Source organism: Aspergillus karnatakaensis (assembly GCF_047715665.1).
Source record: "Aspergillus karnatakaensis strain CBS 102800 unplaced genomic scaffold BJY04scaffold_12, whole genome shotgun sequence".
Classification (NCBI taxonomy): Eukaryota; Fungi; Ascomycota; class Eurotiomycetes; order Eurotiales; family Aspergillaceae; genus Aspergillus; species Aspergillus karnatakaensis.
This window is the reverse complement of record NW_027395724.1, coordinates 581,293-602,023: the sequence shown is the minus strand read 5'-3', so window position 1 is coordinate 602,023 and position 20,731 is coordinate 581,293. Positions and strand designations below refer to the sequence as shown.

At 49.0% G+C, this 20,731-nt stretch overlaps 7 protein-coding genes across 7 annotated transcripts; 4 read left to right on the top strand and 3 right to left on the bottom strand.

The window, feature by feature from the left end:
* Positions 1-520: 520 nt before the first annotated feature.
* Positions 521-1,449, bottom strand: BJY04DRAFT_21312 (uncharacterized protein). Its single transcript, XM_073714778.1, has one exon. The coding sequence runs from the start codon at positions 1,329-1,331 to the stop codon at positions 741-743; it is 591 nt and encodes a 196-aa protein (XP_073573890.1). The 5' UTR covers positions 1,332-1,449; the 3' UTR covers positions 521-740.
* A 1,802-nt stretch (positions 1,450-3,251) lies between these two features.
* On the top strand, positions 3,252-3,800 carry BJY04DRAFT_215951 (uncharacterized protein; the record flags this gene model as incomplete). Its single annotated transcript, XM_073715604.1, has 1 exon — positions 3,252-3,800. The coding sequence occupies one exon, from the start codon at positions 3,252-3,254 to the stop codon at positions 3,798-3,800; it is 549 nt and encodes a 182-aa protein (XP_073573889.1).
* An 882-nt stretch (positions 3,801-4,682) lies between these two features.
* On the top strand, positions 4,683-8,608 carry BJY04DRAFT_21298 (mannose-ethanolamine phosphotransferase GPI13). The gene is made up of 2 exons (XM_073714745.1): positions 4,683-5,265; positions 5,332-8,608. The coding sequence occupies exons 1-2, from the start codon at positions 5,090-5,092 to the stop codon at positions 8,294-8,296; spliced, it is 3,141 nt and encodes a 1,046-aa protein (XP_073573888.1). The 5' UTR covers positions 4,683-5,089; the 3' UTR covers positions 8,297-8,608.
* Positions 8,609-9,308: 700 nt separating this feature from the next.
* BJY04DRAFT_21281 (putative GTPase activating protein (Tsc2)) lies at positions 9,309-14,358 on the bottom strand. The gene is made up of 2 exons (XM_073714698.1): positions 14,327-14,358; positions 9,309-14,208 (listed from the first exon to the last, which is right to left on the bottom strand). The coding sequence occupies exon 2, from the start codon at positions 14,141-14,143 to the stop codon at positions 9,449-9,451; it is 4,695 nt and encodes a 1,564-aa protein (XP_073573887.1). The 5' UTR covers positions 14,144-14,208; positions 14,327-14,358; the 3' UTR covers positions 9,309-9,448.
* Positions 14,359-14,738: 380 nt separating this feature from the next.
* Positions 14,739-18,306, top strand: BJY04DRAFT_183892 (putative chromosome segregation protein Cse1). The gene is made up of 8 exons (XM_073710531.1): positions 14,739-15,017; positions 15,100-15,410; positions 15,465-15,635; positions 15,687-17,011; positions 17,061-17,143; positions 17,196-17,499; positions 17,550-17,729; positions 17,784-18,306. Exons 1-8 carry the CDS (start codon positions 14,948-14,950, stop codon positions 18,226-18,228), a joined length of 2,889 nt encoding a protein of 962 aa, XP_073573886.1. The 5' UTR covers positions 14,739-14,947; the 3' UTR covers positions 18,229-18,306.
* Positions 18,307-18,404: 98 nt separating this feature from the next.
* BJY04DRAFT_215947 (peptide chain release factor family protein) lies at positions 18,405-19,037 on the bottom strand (the record flags this gene model as incomplete). The annotated part of the gene is made up of 1 exon (XM_073715603.1): positions 18,405-19,037. The coding sequence occupies one exon, from the start codon at positions 19,035-19,037 to the stop codon at positions 18,405-18,407; it is 633 nt and encodes a 210-aa protein (XP_073573885.1).
* A 1,033-nt stretch (positions 19,038-20,070) lies between these two features.
* Positions 20,071-20,486, top strand: BJY04DRAFT_215946 (serine palmitoyltransferase small subunit family protein; the record flags this gene model as incomplete). Its single annotated transcript, XM_073715602.1, has 2 exons — positions 20,071-20,185; positions 20,254-20,486. The coding sequence occupies 2 exons, from the start codon at positions 20,071-20,073 to the stop codon at positions 20,484-20,486; spliced, it is 348 nt and encodes a 115-aa protein (XP_073573884.1).
* Between the last annotated feature and the right edge of the window lie 245 nt (positions 20,487-20,731).

Sequence of the window (20,731 nt, the reverse complement as noted above, 5' to 3'; positions counted from 1 at the left end):
GCAACCCGTCCGGGATATATATCCTCAAAAGATCGCCGGTGGCGGATGTCACTACCTATCAATCCGTTGCCTCAACAACTTTATCCTCAACAATGATCCATGTTCTTCTTCTTCAGATGATTAGTCTACATTTGTCTAAGTTCTTTAGCATAGATTTGTAAGGTAACTTCGAAAAATCAAGATTGCCACTGTGGAACACAGAAAAACGAGTATATTTGCTATTGGATTGGAATATCGGCTTTGTTAAAACCTACGGGCTACAGAGCAGGGTATGAACCCTATGATTGGAAGGCGTTATAAGTCTCTGGTAGCCTGCATCTTTGGGGTTCCGCTTCTAGACTTCTTTTTTCTTTCTATACTGTTTTGGGATCTTTACTAAGCGACTCACCTTCTTTGTCATCACCAGACCGTCAACTATAGTCACCCCTTCTAATTAAGCTTTGTTGGGAATCGACCTGAAGCGCACGGCACATTATCCGAGCGCAACTAGCCCTTTGATCCGAAATTCGGCCGGAAGACTCTGCTTTTCCTTGCTCCATGGTCCTCTGAGTGACGCGTAAGGCAGCAAGCTCGGAGACTCGCCACCGCTTATGGAAGCTCTCACGGAGTCATGACGACATGGTCAAACGAGGAATCGACAAGGAAATGTCTTTATAGAGAATTGGTCGTGGTGGTTCGGGATAGCGGGTTGAGACTGTCACGGGCTGATAAATAATGGCCCAAGGAGGGGGTGCAGCCTATTAGCATGGCCGCGCCAGTAAGAACCCCAGGAGTAATGGTACCGCTCGAATGTGAGAGCCATTGCATGTAGGTGTCAGTGAAACGCTGGTTGTCCTGTCAGTTCCATCTTGGTTTCCGAAGCCAAACTGTGTCCCCTCATACGCAGTATCAGAGAGCTTTTGCATTTGACGGCGAGTGTCGGCCGGTGAATTTGATACGCTAGGTGCTAAAGCTGGTGTTATGCCCTTGTACCAGGCTATCGTTGTTACTCCCGACAGCGACAAGGAGGTCCTGCCTGGTACACTGAATTGATTCGATATGATGATGCAGATTAAGCTCCATATCGGGTTCGAAGATTGCATATCCGGCTTGAAACCGTGCAGACCGCAGCTGCAGCCATGTCGTTGGGCGTGGGTGACACTCCCACGCTCGCTGAAGAGTAACCGTTTGATACAGCTGAAGATGCCGGTAGTTGATCCAGCCCGAGTCTGGCGAGCTGGAGACGGCGGCAGCAGACGTGATTCATAACACCGAAACCGGAGTCGCGAAGTTTGATATGGTTGCTGAGGATTTGCCCGATATAACCGAACAAGATGTTGCGAATTTGACATTGTCTGAGTCTGGGATTCAAGAAGCCCTAGCTCCACCAACACCCGTGGTCAAGCTAGACGTCACGACTCCCAAGGGAAACATACAGAGAAGGGCGAATGCGATTGAGCAAGGTACACACCCGCGGCATGAAGCGAGCCGGACGTCAGATTTTGCGGACGTGTAGTGATACAAGATCGTGGGCTCGCATACAACTTCCTTAGTCCCAAAGCTTGAAAACACTCTTGTTCTGTAGACTATGCATCTGCTACCGGGTCTGGAAAGTGGAGAGACTCGGTACGCTGGGGCTGGTGTCGCGTGCTTGACACCAGGACAAACCCCTAACCAGCTGGCGAGGAAATACTTTCGGACTTGTTGGGACCAAGAACTGGACGGTAGCGGGAATTCGCACCATCAAAGCAGCCCTGGCAATTGGTATTATTCACATTGTTCGCAGTGCTGCAACGTCTCGATCGAAAGAATTATCAATTCTCTCGGGTTCCCAGACAGCGCTGGGAAAGTTAACCGGAAAAGATGAACACCCATACATTCGGGAACGGCCACCAGAGACTGTGGACATCTCAATCCGAATCTCCGACAGCATATTGGGCCAAGTAATCCAGTTACACGACCTGGGAGTCGAAGTCGAGTTGGGCAGGGTGTCTGGACTTGTTGGTATCGAGAAAGCGCACTGGCCCACAGATTGTCAAAACGAACCTCTGGATAAAGGTTGCAAACAAAAACGAGTGGCTCAATGCCGGTAGTTTACCTAGAAAGTGGTGTTGTGTGTGCTGCTAGGTGATTACTATCGGAATGGAAGCAAGTCCCTACCAGGTACCTAGACTGCCGATAGTCGAAACTAGAAACGCCAGAGTATGACTGAGACCACGTTGTCATCCCGGGAGTCGAGACTATGATGTCTCAGAGACTGTTAGGTTTAAAATAGAACCAAACGGGGCATTCTTCTGGAACAAATACCCCAAGGGGCCAGGGGGTCGAAGACTGACGAGCGTCGAGAGCGAGAACCTGTTCTCGCGATGAAGCGCAGGCCATGCTTTCCAAGCTAACGTTGGCGACTGGGCTTTAGTAGGAATAGGGTGGGTGTCAGCCAGGGGAAAGCGAATGAGAAGCGATAGCAGAGATTAGGACAAGGGAGGGTCAGGAACACATGCTTCCTGATAGGGGGAGACTGGAAATTGCACCAGCTAGCAGCTCCGCCGACTTACGCCAAGAGGTTGCGATAGGGGCAGTTGACAAACAAACAGAAAGCAGGTGGATTCTAGTTTCTGTTAGATCGACGCCTCCAAATACTAGACTCAGTGAAGACTCCAGCGAGCCAACAGCCGGCCGCGTTCTGGCCCTTCGTCATTTTCGCCTAAGCGCCCTTGCGCCTCGTCCGCTCACGCTGCTGTGCCGCTCCCTCCCTTTCAGCCTTTCTCCTCTCTCACCTCCCAACCCTCCTTCGTCTCTCTTTTCCTCTCCTTGTCGTCCTTTCTTCCCTCCTCTTGTTTCCCATCCTTTCTCCCACCCCTCGACGTTCTTTCGAATCCCCCAAGCAGGTGCCAGTTTCACTCTTTCAACTGTTCACCTTGCTGTCCATTCTTTTCTCCACCCACCCCGGCCCCGTTTCTGACCCTTTCGAAACGAACCGACCAGCGTACCAACCACCGGACGAATCACCAACCGACCCCGTACATTCTCTCTTTAATCAATCCAATAGCCGCCGAGTATTCTCGAACTGCTCATGCTTCTTGAGACTCGTTGAAACGCAAACTACACCCTTTCTGTCTCTGGCATTCGAGCTTAGCATACCGATCGTCGGCACAGCAACACCCTCGATTCTCGAATCCATATTCCCCGCGTCGGTAATTACCAGCGATACTGTATAAACTTATCTCGTCCCATCTGCCATTGAGAACGAGATACTCGAACCCACTTTCGAAATGATGCAAAAATTCCACCGATTTGTTGTGCGGGACGATGACGAGAAGGACAGTGGCTTGTCTGAAGCTATGGTCGACCTCCTGATCTCTCTATTGGTCCTTATCCTGCTTGGTATCGCCCTCGTTGCTGCCCTTCTTGTTCTACGCCGCAGACGCCAGAACCGTCAACAGTCTGAACTCCCAGTACATAATGGTCAATGCTCGACCCACCACCGCAGCCTTACTATCACTGCGCCCCCATACTCAAAGACTGAGTCCGTGTTCGTTATCGACGAAAAGCGCAGCCTGATGGAGAACTCGTCAAGCCCGCCTCCCAGCCCTGTTCCCGAGATTCGCATCACATTTCCCGAGGAGGAAGATGAATCGGGAAAGCGTAAGTCTGGCAGGGTTGTGGTAGTCAGGATCAGCGAGGCTGGAAGCGTTGGGCTTGAACCATACAACGAGCAGCTCCCGCCTTACCAGTCCAGCGATGCGGAACGTTTCCAATCCCTGGACATTGAGCGCATGGGCGGGCTGAAGGAGAAGGATGACTCAAAACGATGGGGTTAGATGCAATCCAGACAATGCCTCCAGGTTGACGCCTCCTGTTGACCAACCCTCATTTGGCCAAATTCATCTTTCTGCTTCACTCATCATGACCAGCGCAAAACACGACTACATCAGGCCAAAATCCGCTTCGTCCTTGCTGTATATCTCCGCCATTTCTTCTCACGCGCAATCACAACATCTACACCAAATTAATTGTCACGCGAGGCATTGCCTGTTCAAGCAAACCCACTTCTTATTCACCACGCCACCTATCAACTACGTCAAACCTCGGGAGGCGCCCTGACATTTTCCTGGTGTATATCAAGTACTGCGCGTCCTTTACTTCACTTACTATTTTTGCATCGTTCCTCACAGGCGTTCGTTTCCCGTGCTTGGTTCACTCATCCTTTCCACCCTGCCACGACACTAGGGCTCGAAAGAGGTTACGTTCTGTTTTCTTATAAGCTTCGCTACCATTCTTCAACGATTCTATTTTCTCTACTATTCTTTTGTTACTACTTTACTCTTACCTTCTCAGTCTTCCGATTCGGTGACTTGCAGCTGGATAATGTATGTACTTAGTTTAAGCTATACATTGAATGGCCGACCTGCAGGTGTGAGCCTCGATGAATGTACCTATTGGCCTTTGCGGTGCCCTTTAGCAATCTGATTGTTTGCCCGTATGACTATGACCCCTTACTTGAAAAGTTAATGATTGCCAAGTACCTCGGGACAACCGGAGTATAAGATTTTCCAAACAGTTGTCCATAAATGGCAATGGTCCACCTAGGCTGGGCTTTTAATGATCCGGGCCGCTTCAGCCAATCAAAGCACCCCAATTCGTAGGCTCAGATGCCGAAAGCGCCGACTCCCCCACGTCACGGGAAGGATTTGGCGGCTTTTTTGAGCTCCTCGCAGTGCTTGGTTGTCCCTCTGCTGTCTGCAGTTGTGCTCATCCAACCCCTATCCTTGCATCTCGCCCATTGCTAGTATCCCATATGGGGCTCCGCATATGATCATGAGCATCTTGCGCTGCTGAGTCCATTGACTACCAAGGAGACGGCATCTAGCTCCCGACATCGAGCTCCAACGCGACAACCTCTGATCACAAGAGGACACGACACTTTGCTGCCCTGCCTCAATTCAATGACGCCAGCTATAATCCTGAGCGCTTTGCCCTGAAATAGCTTGCGAGCCGATCACTCGGACCGATAATACCCCCCGATCCGATTTCTTCCCCGAGTCCGAGTATCCGAAGTCCCCGACTTGTGTGAACGAAGCTATAGCGGCTTCAAAGGTCATTCTCTAACATGGCTTCAGCAACCATTGGCACGAGTCGTGAGGCACCAAATGTGAACAGCCTCCTCAATACACAGCGGCCGCAAGGGGCTAAGAAGAATAAGCCCAAGGATGGTCATACAGAGGATCTGGAGCAAGATTTCAAACGTAAGCACCTGAGTTTGCTCGGCGTGTTCGTTTGGATATTGTGAGCTTCCCAATCAAGCTTGGCCGATTTCGAATGGACGCACTCTAATACTTGCTCTGTCAACAGATTCATACATATCGTTGGAATATTCTTCTTTACTAGAGGGTTTCTCCTTACTCGAATGGTCCTGGAAAATAAGTCGTCTTGTGATACTCTTCCCTTTGACGACTCTCATTCTCTCCTAGAACAGTCGAAGCATGACGAGTGTTGGCATCAAAAGTCATTTGATAAGGCTATTGTTATCATAATCGACGCTTTACGTTACGATTTTACTGTTCCTTTTGCACCCAACCCCGAGTCCCAAGATCCCCATTTGTTCCACGACAACATACCAGTACTTTATGAAACCGCTATCAATACCCCTCAGAATGCCTTTTTGCTGCCTTTTATTGCGGATCCACCGACCACGACGTTGCAGCGATTGAAGGGCCTCACTACTGGTACTCTGCCGACGTTCATAGATGCCGGATCTAATTTTGCCGGCACAGCAATTGATGAAGACAACCTTGTGGCTCAGCTTCATGCTGCCTCAAAGAATATTGTGCATCTTGGCGATGATACCTGGCACGCTCTTTTCCCAGGTTACTTCGACCCCAACTTCACCCGACCATTCGACTCATTCAATGTGTGGGACCTTCATACTGTGGATAACGGAGTCAACGAACACTTATTCCCTCTTCTGGAGCCGCAGAACTATACCAAATGGGACGTGATTTTTGGTCACTATCTCGGAGTCGACCACGCTGGCCACCGTTACGGTCCGAACCACCCCGCCATGGCAGCCAAGCTGAACCAGATGGACCAGGTCATCCGCGAACTTATAACTAGGATCGACGACAACACGCTTCTTGTCGTGATGGGTGACCACGGAATGGACTCAAAGGGAGATCATGGCGGTGAATCAAACGATGAAGTTGACGCTGCACTTTGGATGTACTCAAAGAAGGGAATCTTCGGCCGCACCAGTGAGGAGAACAAATTACCTCCAAAGTACGCGCGAGAGCGATTTGTTCCTCAGATCGACCTTGTACCAACTTTCTCATTGCTTCTTGGAATTCCTATTCCGTTCAACAGCCTCGGTTCTCCAATTGAGGAAGCCTTTGCTGGCCCTAATGGAAATGACTGGAGTAACCTGGCTGCTGTGAATCGTCTTACATCGGCCCAGATCAAACGTTACCAGAACGCTTATGCTAAAACGCGCGGGGATGATGGCGAAGAATCACAGTCATTTGGATACTGGGAAATTGCAGAGAAAGAATGGCATACTCAAGGCCGCAAACCCAGCACACAGACACTGATCTCAATCAACGAGGCTTACAAACAGTATCAGAGGCGTACTCTTCACATCTGCCGCGGCCTGTGGGCGAAGTTTGATGTGCCAAGCATGATACAAGGAATTGGAGTGCTCTTCGCAGGCATTGTTCTTCTAGTATTCTATGCTCGTGGACTTCAAAATGACCGAACGGAGCTTACTGGACCATTCCTAGCGCGCGTTGGACTGGGCTCAGTGGTCGGGGCTGTGGCTGGCGCTGTACTAGCTATGATTGGGGTGATTGAGATGAGAACCCCTGAACTATCAGCTTTATCGGCTGCTGTTGGAAGTATCTTGGGCGCCTCGACGGCAATCTTCGGTACTTCTCAACGACTATCACTGCCTCTTCCAAACTCTCTATGGGGCTGGCTCGCCGTAGTCTTCACTGTTAGCCAGTCTATTGGATTTGCATCCAACTCGTACACTATATGGGAGGACGAAATCCTACTATTCTTCCTCTCTACGTTTGGTGTTGTCGCTGGTGTTTCTTCAATGCGGCAGCAAACCACAACCGATAGAGTCCTTGGAGTATATCATTCAATCGTCTTCGTTATCTTGGGAAGATTAGCGTCTCTGTCTCGCCTCTGTCGTGAGGAGCAAATGCCCTTCTGCCGCTCGACCTATTACGCGTCTAGCACATCGTCCACTTCGGCTCCATGGCAGCTAGCTATCCCATTCCTAGTCATGCTGATCCTGCCGACTGTCATCAAGGGCTTCTACGTTGGATCAAAGTCTTACGAAGGAGCGGCTGGTCTCTGGATTGGATTTGGCTTCCGCCTCGGATTATTCGTCACTTCCATCTTCTGGGTGCTCGAAGAAATCGACGGCAAGGAATGGCTGCCGCTTAGCCACGATACTCTGAAATCCATACGAGTGTTCTTAGCCCAGCTTGTGATCGGCCTCGCATTCGCTGCCGGCACGACCGCTTTCATCTACTCGAAGCCCTGCGTCAGCATCAATGTCGAGAAAACCAACGCAGAACCAGAAGCTGGTCAATCACCCGCTGAACAACAAGTCCCCAGAACAACAGTCACAATCCTTGGCTTCGGCAATGTCCACGGCACTCGATTCTTCTTCCTCGCCATCAATTTCTGCCTAGCCATTACCCTTATGCAAAAGCCCATGGGCCAAGGTGCAATGGGTCTCCTCCTGTGGCAAATTCTCTCCCTTCTCGAAATCCTAGACACAAATTCCCTAGTCACTGCCAACTCCCCCATAGGCCCTGTTGTCCTCGGCCTCCTGGGCTCCTACTACTACTTCAAAACCGGCCACCAGGCCACCCTCAGCAGCATCCAGTGGGAAACAGCCTTCATCCCGCTGACAACAGTGAAATATCCCTGGTCGCCCATCCTAGTCGTCCTGAACCACTTCGGCGCTCAAATTCTCACCGCCATTGCCGTCCCTCTTACAGCCCTCTGGAAACGTCCTCTCCAGCTAAACGATAAGGGCTCTTCATCACGTAAAAGTCCGGCAGCGAAACTTCTTTCAGATGTTGCTCAGGCTGCAGCAACATACATTCTTTATTTTGCTACTATCAACCTCGCCACGACGATGTGGGCAGGCCACCTCCGTCGCCATCTCATGCTTTACCGCATTTTCAGCCCGCGCTTTATGATGGGTGCCGCGGTTCTGGGAACTGTGGATGTAGTCCTCATTCTGTTCTCCATTGCCGGCGTGCGATGGAGTACACTTAGCGTTGGTGAGATCTTTGGCTGGTAATGGTCCACCTACACAATTGGACAGAGAACAATGAGTCTCTGATGCATCGCACCCGATATGAGCTGAGTGAAGTGACGACCGCCTTGTTTGCCTTGCATGATTCAGCGGACCTTCCACCCCTCCCTTTATTTCCAGGACACCCTTTCATCAACTTTATAGAAGCGATCTACCTGGGCATTTGGATTTTTCTGTACCACCATCTCGTCGCGAAGAAACCAGAGAAGCACGGAGTGATTTTTTGATGTATATATAGAAAACTTTCTCACATTTAGTTTGGTTAAACTTTCTTCTCACATTCTTGTACAAATTCAGAAGTCAGATAGAGTTAGAGCAATATTCTTAAAGATCTTATATCAGTTGTTCAAGGATGTCCCTTGTCTGTTAATTGGGTGTATCTAAATTATGGGTCAATTATATAGCAACATCTATAGTCACAATAAATGTGCTGATATGATTCTGCGCTAGTACTTTCGTATTCTATCTTTCCTCATACTAATCTAGCTTGCTGGGTAGCAAGATGATACAACACACACTCAACGTGTGTCACCACACACACCCACTTCTTTCCCCATTTTATCTCAGGATCCTTTTAAGATGATATCATGAATATTTGAGCTGAGCACATGATAGACAGCGCATACTATAGAGGGAATAATCATCAATTCTCAAGAGAAAAAAGCAAACCCGCTATCATCAAGTCATCTCAAAGCACACAAAACAACCTTTTTTTTTTTGCGGAAAAAAAAACTTTTGGGGTTATCCTGTTCATTTCCTTCATCAAACAAGTCAAAGAAAGATCAAAGAAAAGCAAACTTTTAGGGTCATACCGTGTCGCTTCTTCAAGCTCCGGTCCGGCGAACTCCTGTACAGTAGGTATACATAAACAGTCAAAGGGTGATGAGAAGATAGAATGTGGGAAGGAAGTCGTGAATGATGTGGGCACTGTTTGAACGTTCCGTAAGATGGCGTAGTCGTGCTGTATCGAGGGTGGGTTCTCAAGGCACGTATAGAAGAGATGTGATTGGAGTAGAGGTGCGTGGTAAGATAACTTTGTACTCATCTTTATAATGTGAAAGGCGATGTGATGGCTGAAGTAGACAAAATGATCTGGGATGTGTCTTTGACAAAGTAGGTGGGCAAATGGACTTCGCATTACCGCGCCCAGCGCGAAAAGTCTAGGTTTTGGAGGATATTGGCGTCTGCTGTTGCATTCCAGTCAGTGGAGAATTCACTTCGTCCAGAGTTGGTACGCATCGGCACTTCCTCTGAGAAGATGTTGGCCTTGGTGTTACGACGTTGGGTTGGATAGGTGGCGTCTAAGGCATCCGAAATTTGAGATTGGGATCCCAGCACTCGCTCACGCAGTCTCTTGATTTCGCGCAACCTGTTGCGCCAAGATGAGATATGCTCACCCTCACTGTTCCAAACCAGTGAAAAGACGGAGGCGTTCAACGCTAGAATGCGAACGAAAGCAGCAAGATTCTTGCCCGAAATGATTTTGGGAGACGCTGCAGGCGAGATCTCTGGGAAGCCAGGCTTGCTCATCACCTTAACGCAATAGAACGTGTTCTGCGGATCAGTTACCCCTGACTTGTGCCCCTCGGTGAGTCGGGATACAGGGCTGATCACGATGTTGAAAAAGTTGAACTGCGAGGGTATTGTGTTGAAGTTGAAGGGCGTGTTGGAGCGGTTGAAGATAATGTTCACAAAGTCGTTGCCGATGTGGCTCTTTTTTATTACACAGTTTGGATCACTATCGAAATTGGTCGGCATCATCGTTGTGACGTGGTAAACTATCTCGGTGACACGATCGCGCCAGGCATATGTGAACTCCCCATCCACATCGACGTGCAAGCCCTGGGTATTGAATCTTGCTTCCTTGAGCGAAACCTTTGTGCCAAGGCCCGAAAGGAAATATTCGTAGTCCGGACTACCGACGGTGTTGGAAAGTATTTCTGCCTCTGTGGTTTGACCATCGTCAATGTAGATGACGCCAATCTTATGACCATCCACGATATCATTACGGTCAAAAGTGCTTAGTGCCCGACGGGTTATATCATCGTCCGGTAGTGGAATAGGCTGGAGTGTTGTGGGCGTAGGAAAAGCTGTCGCCATTATCTGGAGCATGACATGACTGGGCAGAATAGTGGTGTGCATGTTGTCCGATTGCAAGTGGGCATCGTGGGTGGCAGGAATCTGATGGGGAAGCGCTGGTGCAGTGCGCTGCTGATAGACTGCATATGTTGTCCCTGAAGCCTGCCTTTTGGTGATCTGTGTCAGACCAGAGACCGCAGCGGTTTCCACTGTAAAAATGCTCATACCCACGATCCAGGACTTCTTCACTGCTAGTCCGTCCTCGGTAGACGGTGGAAAAGTGGCAAAGGGGATTGTCTCACCCAAGTCAGAGAAGGCAACTCTCTGCATTAGGTCAAGGAAGACTTGGCTCTGTTCTTCTACCGTCTCTTTCCCATGTTCATCTTTAAATATGAGTCTGCTCGTTATCCAATTGACGTGCTTTGCTCGATCTTGTAACTTCAAGGACAGAAACCAGAACACCATAACATGATGCGTTGACGCATAAATGTACCTAGACATAGCATCTTGGGTAGATGATTCGGGTACCTCGCCGCCAGGTAGCCCTGCAGATTCACGGACAATACTACCAGATCTTGAAGCGCTCTGAGGGATTCTCGTAGGTGATTCAGATGTCTTGAGTCTGTGCTCCCGGGACGTCTGCAAGAGTCGGATGCAGATGCCAAAGACGGTTCGAATCTCCTCCTCTCGCAGGTTGATGTAGACCTCAGGTAACCGGGCGAGAAGTGCCAAGAACTCCAAGATATGAACAGCAAGGTTGGAAAGTGTGATCAGTTTGGAGATCTTGTCGAGTATCCCGTTCAAAGACTTCGTTACTGAAAGTGGTATTTCATGACAACACACTGAGAGAGCATGGATACACCCTCGAGAAGTTCCTCCCCAGGAGCCGATGATACCCATCATGAATGAACGAACGAGTTCATCCTCTTCGCTCTTCGCGAAATGTTCGTGATAGCTGATGAGTATGCAGAGAGATTCGAAGATGTAGCCGGCCACGTCGGACTTCTTGACCCCTGTAGTCGCTGGTGGTTCACGAAAAGAATCGTTCTTTATCTGATCGCACAGGATGCTGCGTAGAAACTTGACCTGCGGGACTGAATTGCTGAAAAGATCTTTATTTTGAAGTTGAGGCGCAAGGTGCGTAAGGACATAGCTGTAAATATCCCAATTTGTTTCACGCTGTAGCAGCATGATAGTCGTTTCGAGCCAAACATTCGCTTTCAACGCGACTTTGGAGAAGGTTTCCGGATCTACTTGGCTCGATGGGTTGGGTGTTGCGTAGGCATATACAAATGGGCTGGAACCATCCGGTGGCTCTTCAGGGAGGACTTGCGGGTTTGTATATGCCCATACAGGGTGGGATAATTTCGGCACGCGCTGAGAATAACTTGTGCTACGTCCGGTAGATCTAGATAGAGCACTGGACGATGACCCACGGATTGGAAGTTTCCTATGGGGTACTGACAGGCTAAGATCATTATCTGCGCTGTGTTCTCCAACAGAGTCCTCCACTTCGCTTGTTAGAGAAGCCGAGTCAAGGTTGCGACCTGATATACTCATTCTAAAATCATCTTCGGGGATAGAGATGACAATGATAGAGCCAGAGGCATCGGATCGGAGTCTGAACAGCAACTTGAGGGAAGTCAAGCGGGAGTCTAGAGGCCGATCTGTCGACCCTGCTATCTTCAGAAGCGCTTCGTAGACTGTTACTGCTTTCGCTGCTGAAAGGTTTAATGACCTCAAAAACATCCTCACAAGGCCGGTAGCGCAAATGTTAGCCAATGAGACCTCTAGTGCAGAGCTTGACGAACGATCCTCGGGCGGTGGGATAGAAAGGGGGCCGTTTTCTTCCATATGCGCGTCCTTGACCATCGGAGAACTGATGATATCTGCCAAAGTTTTGAAGGTTTCATCATCGCAAGAGGGCACAAGATTGTCGACGATGAAGGAGATTAACGACTCCAAAAATAGGACGCTGTCCTCATCACTGAACGTCTCTAGCATGAGGCCCAAAAGGCCTTCTTTCTGGAAAGGGACCAAAGATTCGTAGCTGCTAAATGCGTCTTTTAAGATTTCTAAAGCGGCGATTCGAATTTCGGCCGGCTTCTCGCGGTCGCGGATGAAACATTTGATGACTTGTTGACAGCTCTGAACCCACCCCGGAGTTTTTGTATCACACAACTTCTCAGTCCTCATAGTGTTGAGAATCAATTCAGCCTGGGCGGGTTCAAGATGCTGGCAGACATTTGTCAGAAAATTTGTGATTTCCAGCCTCTGCTGTCCATTCAAACTTTCCCAGAGGGATCCCACGGCCGAGGCGATTTGGACAATACTGGCTAGGATGTTCGGTTTGACCTCATCAACAATACTGCCCCGCGAATGAATGGATTCGGGACTGAGCGGTACAGCATTGGGATCCGGCTCTTCCCCAATCCTAATAGAGCAAGAATTGAGTACTTTGACAAACCCAGTCCAGTCATGTGACAAGGTGACTTGCGCAAATTCTCCTTCCAAGGCATTCAAGCATAATTCCAGCACATCCGCTTCTAACCGGCCATCGTTCTTTTTGACGACTATTTGGAGAGACTCCATCAACCGACCGAACTGGAGTTGTGCGATGCCGTCCTGGCCATGGGCGCGTATCAAATCGGCGAAAACATACACCGCGCCGCGCAAAACATTCAGATTTTGGCTGTTCTTTCCTGAAGATTCCAGTAGGAATGAATGAAGCGTGTCCACCATTTCCGCCTGTCGCTTTGATTTCGCTAAGTTCCGAACAGCCCTTGCCGTTGGGCCTGAAAGGGACCTCACCGAGGCATGGATGCTACAAAGTAGCTCAAGCATAGGAGCGGAACTCCCATCAGGAACATCTCCGTAAAGGATTACTGCATCGATAATAGCCAAGGAGTGCTTGATATCGGCGGCAACGCTAGTTTTCTTGCAGATCATAAAAACCTGATCCAGCAGCTCTTGTACCTCACCACTCTCGGGCTGTTTACGTTGTAGCGTGATAAGGTCAACAGCGAATTGTAGAAGATCGTCCAAGACACTATCCTCGTAGGCAAGGCCGTTTGCTTTGCCGACTTTGATTTTCCTTGCCTTCGCTCGAGCAGATGAGATAACATCGTATAGCGGGACCATGAATGACGAGATTAGGGGCAGGAGGGATGAAGCCGCAAAGTCCAATTTCCTGCCATGATCCGATAGTGATATTAGCGACTGGGCGCGTGCTGGAATTACATCGGGCTCTGATGACGACGAAATCGATTCAAAGATGATGCGCCGCGCTGCCGGAGAAAGATCTTGGCGAGTTGATAATGATATTAACAAGAGTGAGCCGCTGCGTCGGGCTTCAGAGGATCCAACATGGTGTATTAAGTGTGACCCGGCCTCCCAAAGAGCAAGAGCTTGCTCCGGAGAATAATGCTGGAGCGATTTGGCGATCTGTTCCGCCTCATCAATAGCATGGTTCAAATTTTGTTGTTGTGCGAGCACCTTGACAGATGTCTCGAAATCCCGCGCTCCCGAAGCATCCGAAGAGCTGGATACGACACTTCCGCGATGCATCGAGTCAAATCGTACTGAGCTCCAGCAGCTTGTATGTCCATCCGTAGGTTCGTTGAAAGAATCACCGCTGTCCGATGCCGCGGGATATGATCCAATTCGGGAAGCGCTTAATGACCTGAAGACGCCCACAAAACTGGAAGTTGAGTATGGAGTACGCGACGGGGATAGGGCATCGTCAGGAGGCATGCGTCCCGCGGACTGTTCGAAATATATATGCAAGATTCGACTGAGTCAAAGGATTATATAACGAACTGGATAAGAGCGGAGCGATTAGCGATAAGAGGCTTCCGGTAATGGCGTCATGAGAGAAGGGTGGGATGACCTGAACCTCTCGAGAAATTACGCTGTTCAAGAGGGCTTCCAACGTACCAAGTAAGAATTATCAAGGAGGGGGCGACCGCATCAGGAGGCTGAAGAAAGCAGATGATGGGGCTTGAATCCTGGTTGCTAAGAGATAAGAGCCGCAATACGAGTGGCTGTGTTGGTAAACCAGCACATTTAAGGAAAGACGTTGAACCGGCAAAGCAACAGCTGAGACTGAAGAGACTGAAGGAATTCAAGACTTGTGTAAACGTAGCATTCTAGAGACAGACGAGGATGAAAGAACGAGATATCTTCTGGTTCAAATGACGCTTCTGCCAAGAGACGATTTCCCCTCCGGGCACAGCTTGAGGCGCGACGATCTGGCGGAGCTTCGGAAAAGTGTCATTCCGCGGAAGTCACCTGACAAGAAAAATCACCCCGCGGACTCTGCTCACCGCCCAGAATAATTCCAAAGCAACCGCCAAACAAACTGCCTGTCCAGGAATAATTAACTTGCTCTGGCTTTTCCTTTGTTGAGCATATACTCTGCTTTTACCAAGAGTGATCAAGAGGGGATTCATATTGATCCGCCATATTCACCCTCCACTTCAGAAGGCATTAGATATACGTTCTGCTCCCTCTTGTTATCCTTCCCTCATCTCCTAGTACATATCACCCCTCCAAACAATGGCGGACGGTCTCGGAGCTGTTGCCCAGCTTCTCGTAGCAAGCTTGGATCCGAGACAAAACAAGCAAGGTAAGCACGAAGACTCTCTCTGGAACAACTGGAGTGCTTATTTCATTGCCTGTACCCTGAGATATGTATTAACTTTTTCTAGCCGAAACCGCCCTTCGTCAAGAAGAGAGCAACCCAAACTTTTCCATATCGCTTCTTCAGATCACCGCCTCAGAATCCTACCCCTACAATACTCGCCTTGCTAGTGCGCTATTTTTCAAGAACTTTATCAAACGAAATTACACCGATGAAGATGGAAACTATAAACTGCCCCAGGAGATCGTGGACACCCTTAAGCGGGAGCTCGTCAACTTGATGATCTCGGTACCCCAGGGCATACAAACCCAATTAGGGGATGCTGTCAGTGTCATCGCCGATAGTGACTTCTGGGAGCGATGGAATACGCTTGTTGACGTAAGTTTGGCCCCTCTCTTTGCTGTACTAAGTGCAACAAATTGACTGTCATAGGATCTTGTTTCCAAACTTCAACCTAACAACCCTACTGCGAACATTGGTGTCCTGCAGGTTGCGCATTCAATTTTCAAGAGATGGAGGCCGCTGTTCCGATCGGACGCCCTATACACCGAGATTAACCACGTTCTCGAGAGATTCGGCACTCCTTTCTTGACGCTCATCCAGGTATGTCCGAGTGCTTGCTCATGTATTCTTTGTCGCTAACTGCACATGTAGGGACTTGACACATACATCGAAGCGAACAAGTCGAATAAAGACCAGCTTGTACTTGGATTTACTCAGCTAAACCTGATGATAAAGCTGATGTATGATCTCTCATGCCACGATCTCCCTCCGATGTTCGAAGAACACCTAAGCGGAATCGCTCAACTGCTGCTCAAGTATCTGACATATGACAACCAACTACTCCATACCGATGACGATGCCGAATCCGGCCAACTCGAATTTACTCGGGCGGGAATTTTCGAGGTCTTGACTCTGTTCGTGCAAAAGTATGGGGATGAGTTCCAGCCTTACATACAACAATTCGTTGAGAGTTCCTGGAATTTCCTTACTACAATCGGACAGGAAACAAAATATGATATCCTCGTTAGTCGAGCTTTAAAATTCTTGACTTCGATTGCTGGCATGCCCCAACATGCACAGATCTTCCAGTCGGAAGGGACTCTTTCACAGGTCATCGAGAAGGTTGTCCTGCCGAATGTCAGTCTACGTGAGTCTGACGAAGAACTATTCGAGGATGAACCTATTGAGTTTATTCGGCGAGATCTTGAGGGATCAGATAGCGACACCAGGCGGCGCGCTGCTACCGATTTCTTGAAGCAATTGAACGTGAACTTCGAAGCCTCAGTTACGAAGACTGTACTGCAATACGTTGAGCACTATTTGGCCGAACATGCCAAGTCGCCTCAATTGAACTGGAAGGCCAAAGACACTGCAACCTATCTATATATTGCAGTTGCAGCGAAGGGAAATGCTACGGCGAGCCACGGAATCACAGCTACTAACAGCCTTATCAGCATCACCGATTATTTCCAGAACCAGCTCGCTGCGGATCTCGTTGCGGGCGATGCGGTGCATCCTATCCTCAAGGTTGACGCCATCAAATATCTGTATCTATTCCGCAGTCTCGTGACAAAGGAGCAATGGCAGGAGGTGCTTCCCTTGTTGGTTAATCACCTCGGATCATCTAACTTTGTTGTATACACCTACGCTGCGATTGCCGTTGAGCGGGTGTTATACTTCACGGATAGCCAAGGGCAGCCCATCATTGCGCCGGAAACCATCAAACCTCTAGCTAAGGATCTGCTGGAGCATATTTTCTCTTTGATCCAGAAGGATCCTGCCCCAGAAAAGGTTCAGGAGAACGAATTTATCATGAAGTGTGCTATGAGGGTTTTGATCGTGGTTAAGGAGGGCGTAGTCCCTATCATTGATAGTGTTCTAAACCACCTCATCCGCATCACCGAGATTATCAGGAACAACCCAAGCAATCCTAGGTTCTACTACTATCATTTCGAGACCCTTGGAGCATTTGTCCGGTACGTTCAACCATTCTCGACCGCGTATAACATTCACTAACTCTTGCAGATATGCTGCTCCCTCGAATGCCGACAAACTCGAACAAGCTCTTTACGCTCCTTTCTCTGCCGTCCTGCAAAACGATGTGCAAGGTATATCGTGTTCTTCTCATGTGATAATGACATTAGGCTAACATTGCTTCAGAATTCATCCCCTATATCTTCCAGCTCTTCGCTGCCCTCCTCGAAGCAAACCCATCGGGAACATTGCCAACCTACTACCAAAACCTTATCGCTCCTATCCTTGCGCCTCAAGTATGGGAATCAAAGGGCAATATTCCCGCACTTGTTCGACTTTTGTCATCCATAATCAGTCGGGGCTCGCAGTATATCCTGGAGAACAACCAGCTCATCAATACACTCGGCATCTTTCAAAAGCTACTCTCTTCCAAGACGAACGAGGGCTACGGATTTGATCTCCTGGAATCTGTTATCGAGCACTTCCCATCGTAAGTCAGGCATTGCTAGCAAAGATACGCGTTACTAATACTGTCCCTAGAGCCACATTGGAGCCATTCTTTGGTGATATCATGCAGATTATTCTCACCCGACTTCAAAATCATAAAACGGAAAGCCTCACGCTCCGATTCGTGCGTTTCTACCACTTTATGTGCGCCAACGACGCGAAAGGTTACAGTGCCGACTTCGTCATTCAGGTAATTGATAAAGTGCAAGAAGGGTATGTCCTTATATCAGTCTCAATTTCCACTGCTAGTGCACTAACATTGATTAGTCTTTATGTTCAGCTGTACCTGAATGTTATCCTACCCGAATCACAAAAGCTCGCTCGCCCACTAGATCGTAAAACCGCCGTGTTATCATTTACTAAGACCCTCGCCAACTCAGAGGCATTTGCGACAAAGTATAAGAAGGGATGGGGTTTCACGTGTGAAGCTCTACTCAAGCTCTTGGAGCTTCCTCCGCTACCTGCCAGCAAGGACGACCTCATCGCTGAGCATGATGTCGAAGATATGGCATTCGGCGTTGGATTCACAGCTCTTGTCACAATTAGGCCACAGCTCAGAGACCCTTGGCCGGATACGGGAGCCGATCTCAAGGTTTGGGTTGGAAAGTACCTGAAGGAAGCAGACCAGAGGCACGGTGGGAAAATCTCGGCCTTTGTACAAGAAAGATTGGGAGCTGAAGCAAAGACGGTGCTCAGCGGTTATATTGCGTAGGCCAGCCATATCTTGACATAGAACCCTCTACTAGATAATGAATGAATGTGACTGTCTCTATACTGCCACGTATGGGACGAACTCAAAATAGTCTCGAGTTTATGGTAAACATAAAAAGACTTATATCCTGATCATATACAGAGTGCCGTCTCGGAGGCATACGCAGTCGTGTAGAACTAGCTTCGACCGGAGAAGTCCTCGACAATTTCATCTTTGGAAGAAGCTCTTCTTTCCCCCCCTGCACTATCAACAACACTTTCATCTGCATGCCCTTGTTCTCCAGCCCCCTCCTCTCCCTCTTTTTCCCCTCCCAACTCCCGATACTTCCTTTTACTCTTCTTCATCCGACTCGCCTTCTTCTTCCGCTCCCGCTCTGCCTTGAGCGCAGCGCGACTCTGGTCGCCCTTGAGAGCTTGCTCGACTTTATCCGCGAGAATCTGGCGCGCATATTTCTCGTTCTGGTATCGTGACCGCGTGGCTTGCGACTTTACGACGATGCCCGTAGGGTGATGAATTAATTGCACGGCGGAGTTGGTTTTATTCTGCGGGGTTGGTTCTGTTAGATATAACGTGCCCTGGGCTCGAGGATTGAGAATTGGGAGGGGAAACGGGAGGTGTACAATTTTCTGACCTCCCGGACCAGTGCCCTTGAGGTAGGAGAGCGTTATGTCGGCATCGTCGAGCTTTAAGCGTGGGGGCAGAGGTTTCTCGGCGAGGAGCCGAGAGGCAGAGAGGGTTCGTTTGCAGATGCGAAGAGATGAGGTAGTGATATTGAGTCTAAGAATCAAAGGTTGTATGTACTTGAGCATATTGTGAGCTCATCTTTATATGCCGGAGATTCCGGAGGTTGAAGCTGGAGCTGTGGGGAGGAGGCGTGTTTCTGGTCCTACCTAAGCTGGGCTGGGTTTCGAGAATCTTTTCTTGGATAAACTACACAGATTTGATGCATGGATGTGACTCGCTCACCAGGAACCAATAAGAGGCAGATCCATATCGTACAAGCTCGCCTTTTTCACAGCTCGTGAGTACCAAATCCTATTGATTCAACAAGCCTGTTATCTGTTGTACTGGTTTGGTAAATTGGTCACTAATGGGCCTGATAATAATCACAAGGCTTGCTTGCGTATGCTTCGGACTGGAAGTGTGATCCGGAGAAAAGCTGGGTGAAAGATCTTGTTGGGAAGAGTTTGTAACAAAGGACCCTAAATTTCAGGCCTTGACCTTGTAAGGACTGAAATCGAAGGGCGCTGCGGCGCTGCCTGTGTCGTCGTATTCGTACTTAATCTAGTTGAGGCCTCCTTCCATTCCGCCAACGCCAATCCCTTTTGACAGGACCCTTGGAGTGGACCGCCACAGGCTTGAACCACTGGACAGCTGGATTTTCATGAGATCCCAGCCTATTCTTAGCAGATTCTAATTCTATCCTTCTTCGCAGTTGTCCAGATTACATTCTTACTCACAATTCTCGTTCCATTTACACCTACTCTCCTTTTTACCACCTGCCTCAAGTCTCCAATTTTCCCTCCCCGCATCCGCAGCTTCAACGGATTCACCGGCGATCGACGCGCGAACAAAACTTCTTACCTACCTAAACCATCCTTTTGCTCCTTGAACGTCCTTCTCTCTCGCCTTTCTCCTAGTCCGTGTACTATGGTGTTGACTTAAGCGCACAATTGAACCCCTCGTTACCAGCCTTGCACCTTGTGGACAAGCTTCGACTCCTGAAACCACTTCGGATCCCCTTTTCTGAACATACGACGAAAAAGATCAATTTTGACGTCCCACTAGTTTACTTGTTTACTCGTTTACTCCTAAACAATATACACTTGACGACTACAAGTCATGCCTTTCCTCTGGATCATCGCGGCCTTGGTCCGCTGGATTCGCCTGAAGATCTACCAATATGAGGTGACATTCGCTGTTTATATGCTGACGCCGACTGAGAAGTTCATCTTCAGTAAGCTCTCCTTCTCTTTTCCACTTTCGTCATTTTCTGAAGGACCTGCTAACCGTTCAATCCGCTAGACTCTATCCTCCTCACCGTCCTCTCTTTGATCTTCACGGGAATTTACGTCTACCTACCGGACCATCTGCGGTCGATATACAGTCACCTCTACTACTACTATGCCGGCGAACGCCCCTTCGTTACCAGCGGTATGGCAGCGATTGGAACAGCTTTCCGCGATGGTGGTGGCGTGGTTTACGAAACAGCTCAGAATACAGCGGCGACTGCGGCAGCCGTGGTTCCAGAGCTGTGATAATTGTTCATTTCTTGCTATTTGCTTCTCCTCAATTATCGTTCTATGCTGCCAATCGGCAACGAGCAGAGCTCATTTTCCGCCGTGTCCCTCGGTGAATTTCTTTTCGCTTCTTCTCATATTAACCTGTTATCTTCATTTTACACCCTAACGTCTTTACCCCTAATGCCCTCATCAACTGCATGACTGCCATTCTCAGACCTGAAAGGTTTTTCTCAGCCCGATGACTGGCGTTTCGGTGCTAC

Excerpts from the sequence above, each read along its gene's own strand:
- BJY04DRAFT_21312 (XM_073714778.1), bottom strand. The coding sequence starts at position 1,331 with ATGTCAAATTCGCAACATCTTGTTCGGTTATATCGGGCAAATCCTCAG.
- BJY04DRAFT_21298 (XM_073714745.1), top strand. The coding sequence starts at position 5,090 with ATGGCTTCAGCAACCATTGGCACGAGTCGTGAGGCACCAAATGTGAAC. Across the intron at positions 5,266-5,331 it reads GGCGTGTTCGTTTGGATATT|ATTCATACATATCGTTGGAA; the intron begins GTGAGCTTCCCA and ends CTCTGTCAACAG.
- BJY04DRAFT_21281 (XM_073714698.1), bottom strand. The coding sequence starts at position 14,143 with ATGCCTCCTGACGATGCCCTATCCCCGTCGCGTACTCCATACTCAACT.
- BJY04DRAFT_183892 (XM_073710531.1), top strand. The coding sequence starts at position 14,948 with ATGGCGGACGGTCTCGGAGCTGTTGCCCAGCTTCTCGTAGCAAGCTTG. Across the intron at positions 15,411-15,464 it reads GATGGAATACGCTTGTTGAC|GATCTTGTTTCCAAACTTCA; the intron begins GTAAGTTTGGCC and ends TGACTGTCATAG. Across the intron at positions 17,012-17,060 it reads ACCCTTGGAGCATTTGTCCG|ATATGCTGCTCCCTCGAATG; the intron begins GTACGTTCAACC and ends TAACTCTTGCAG.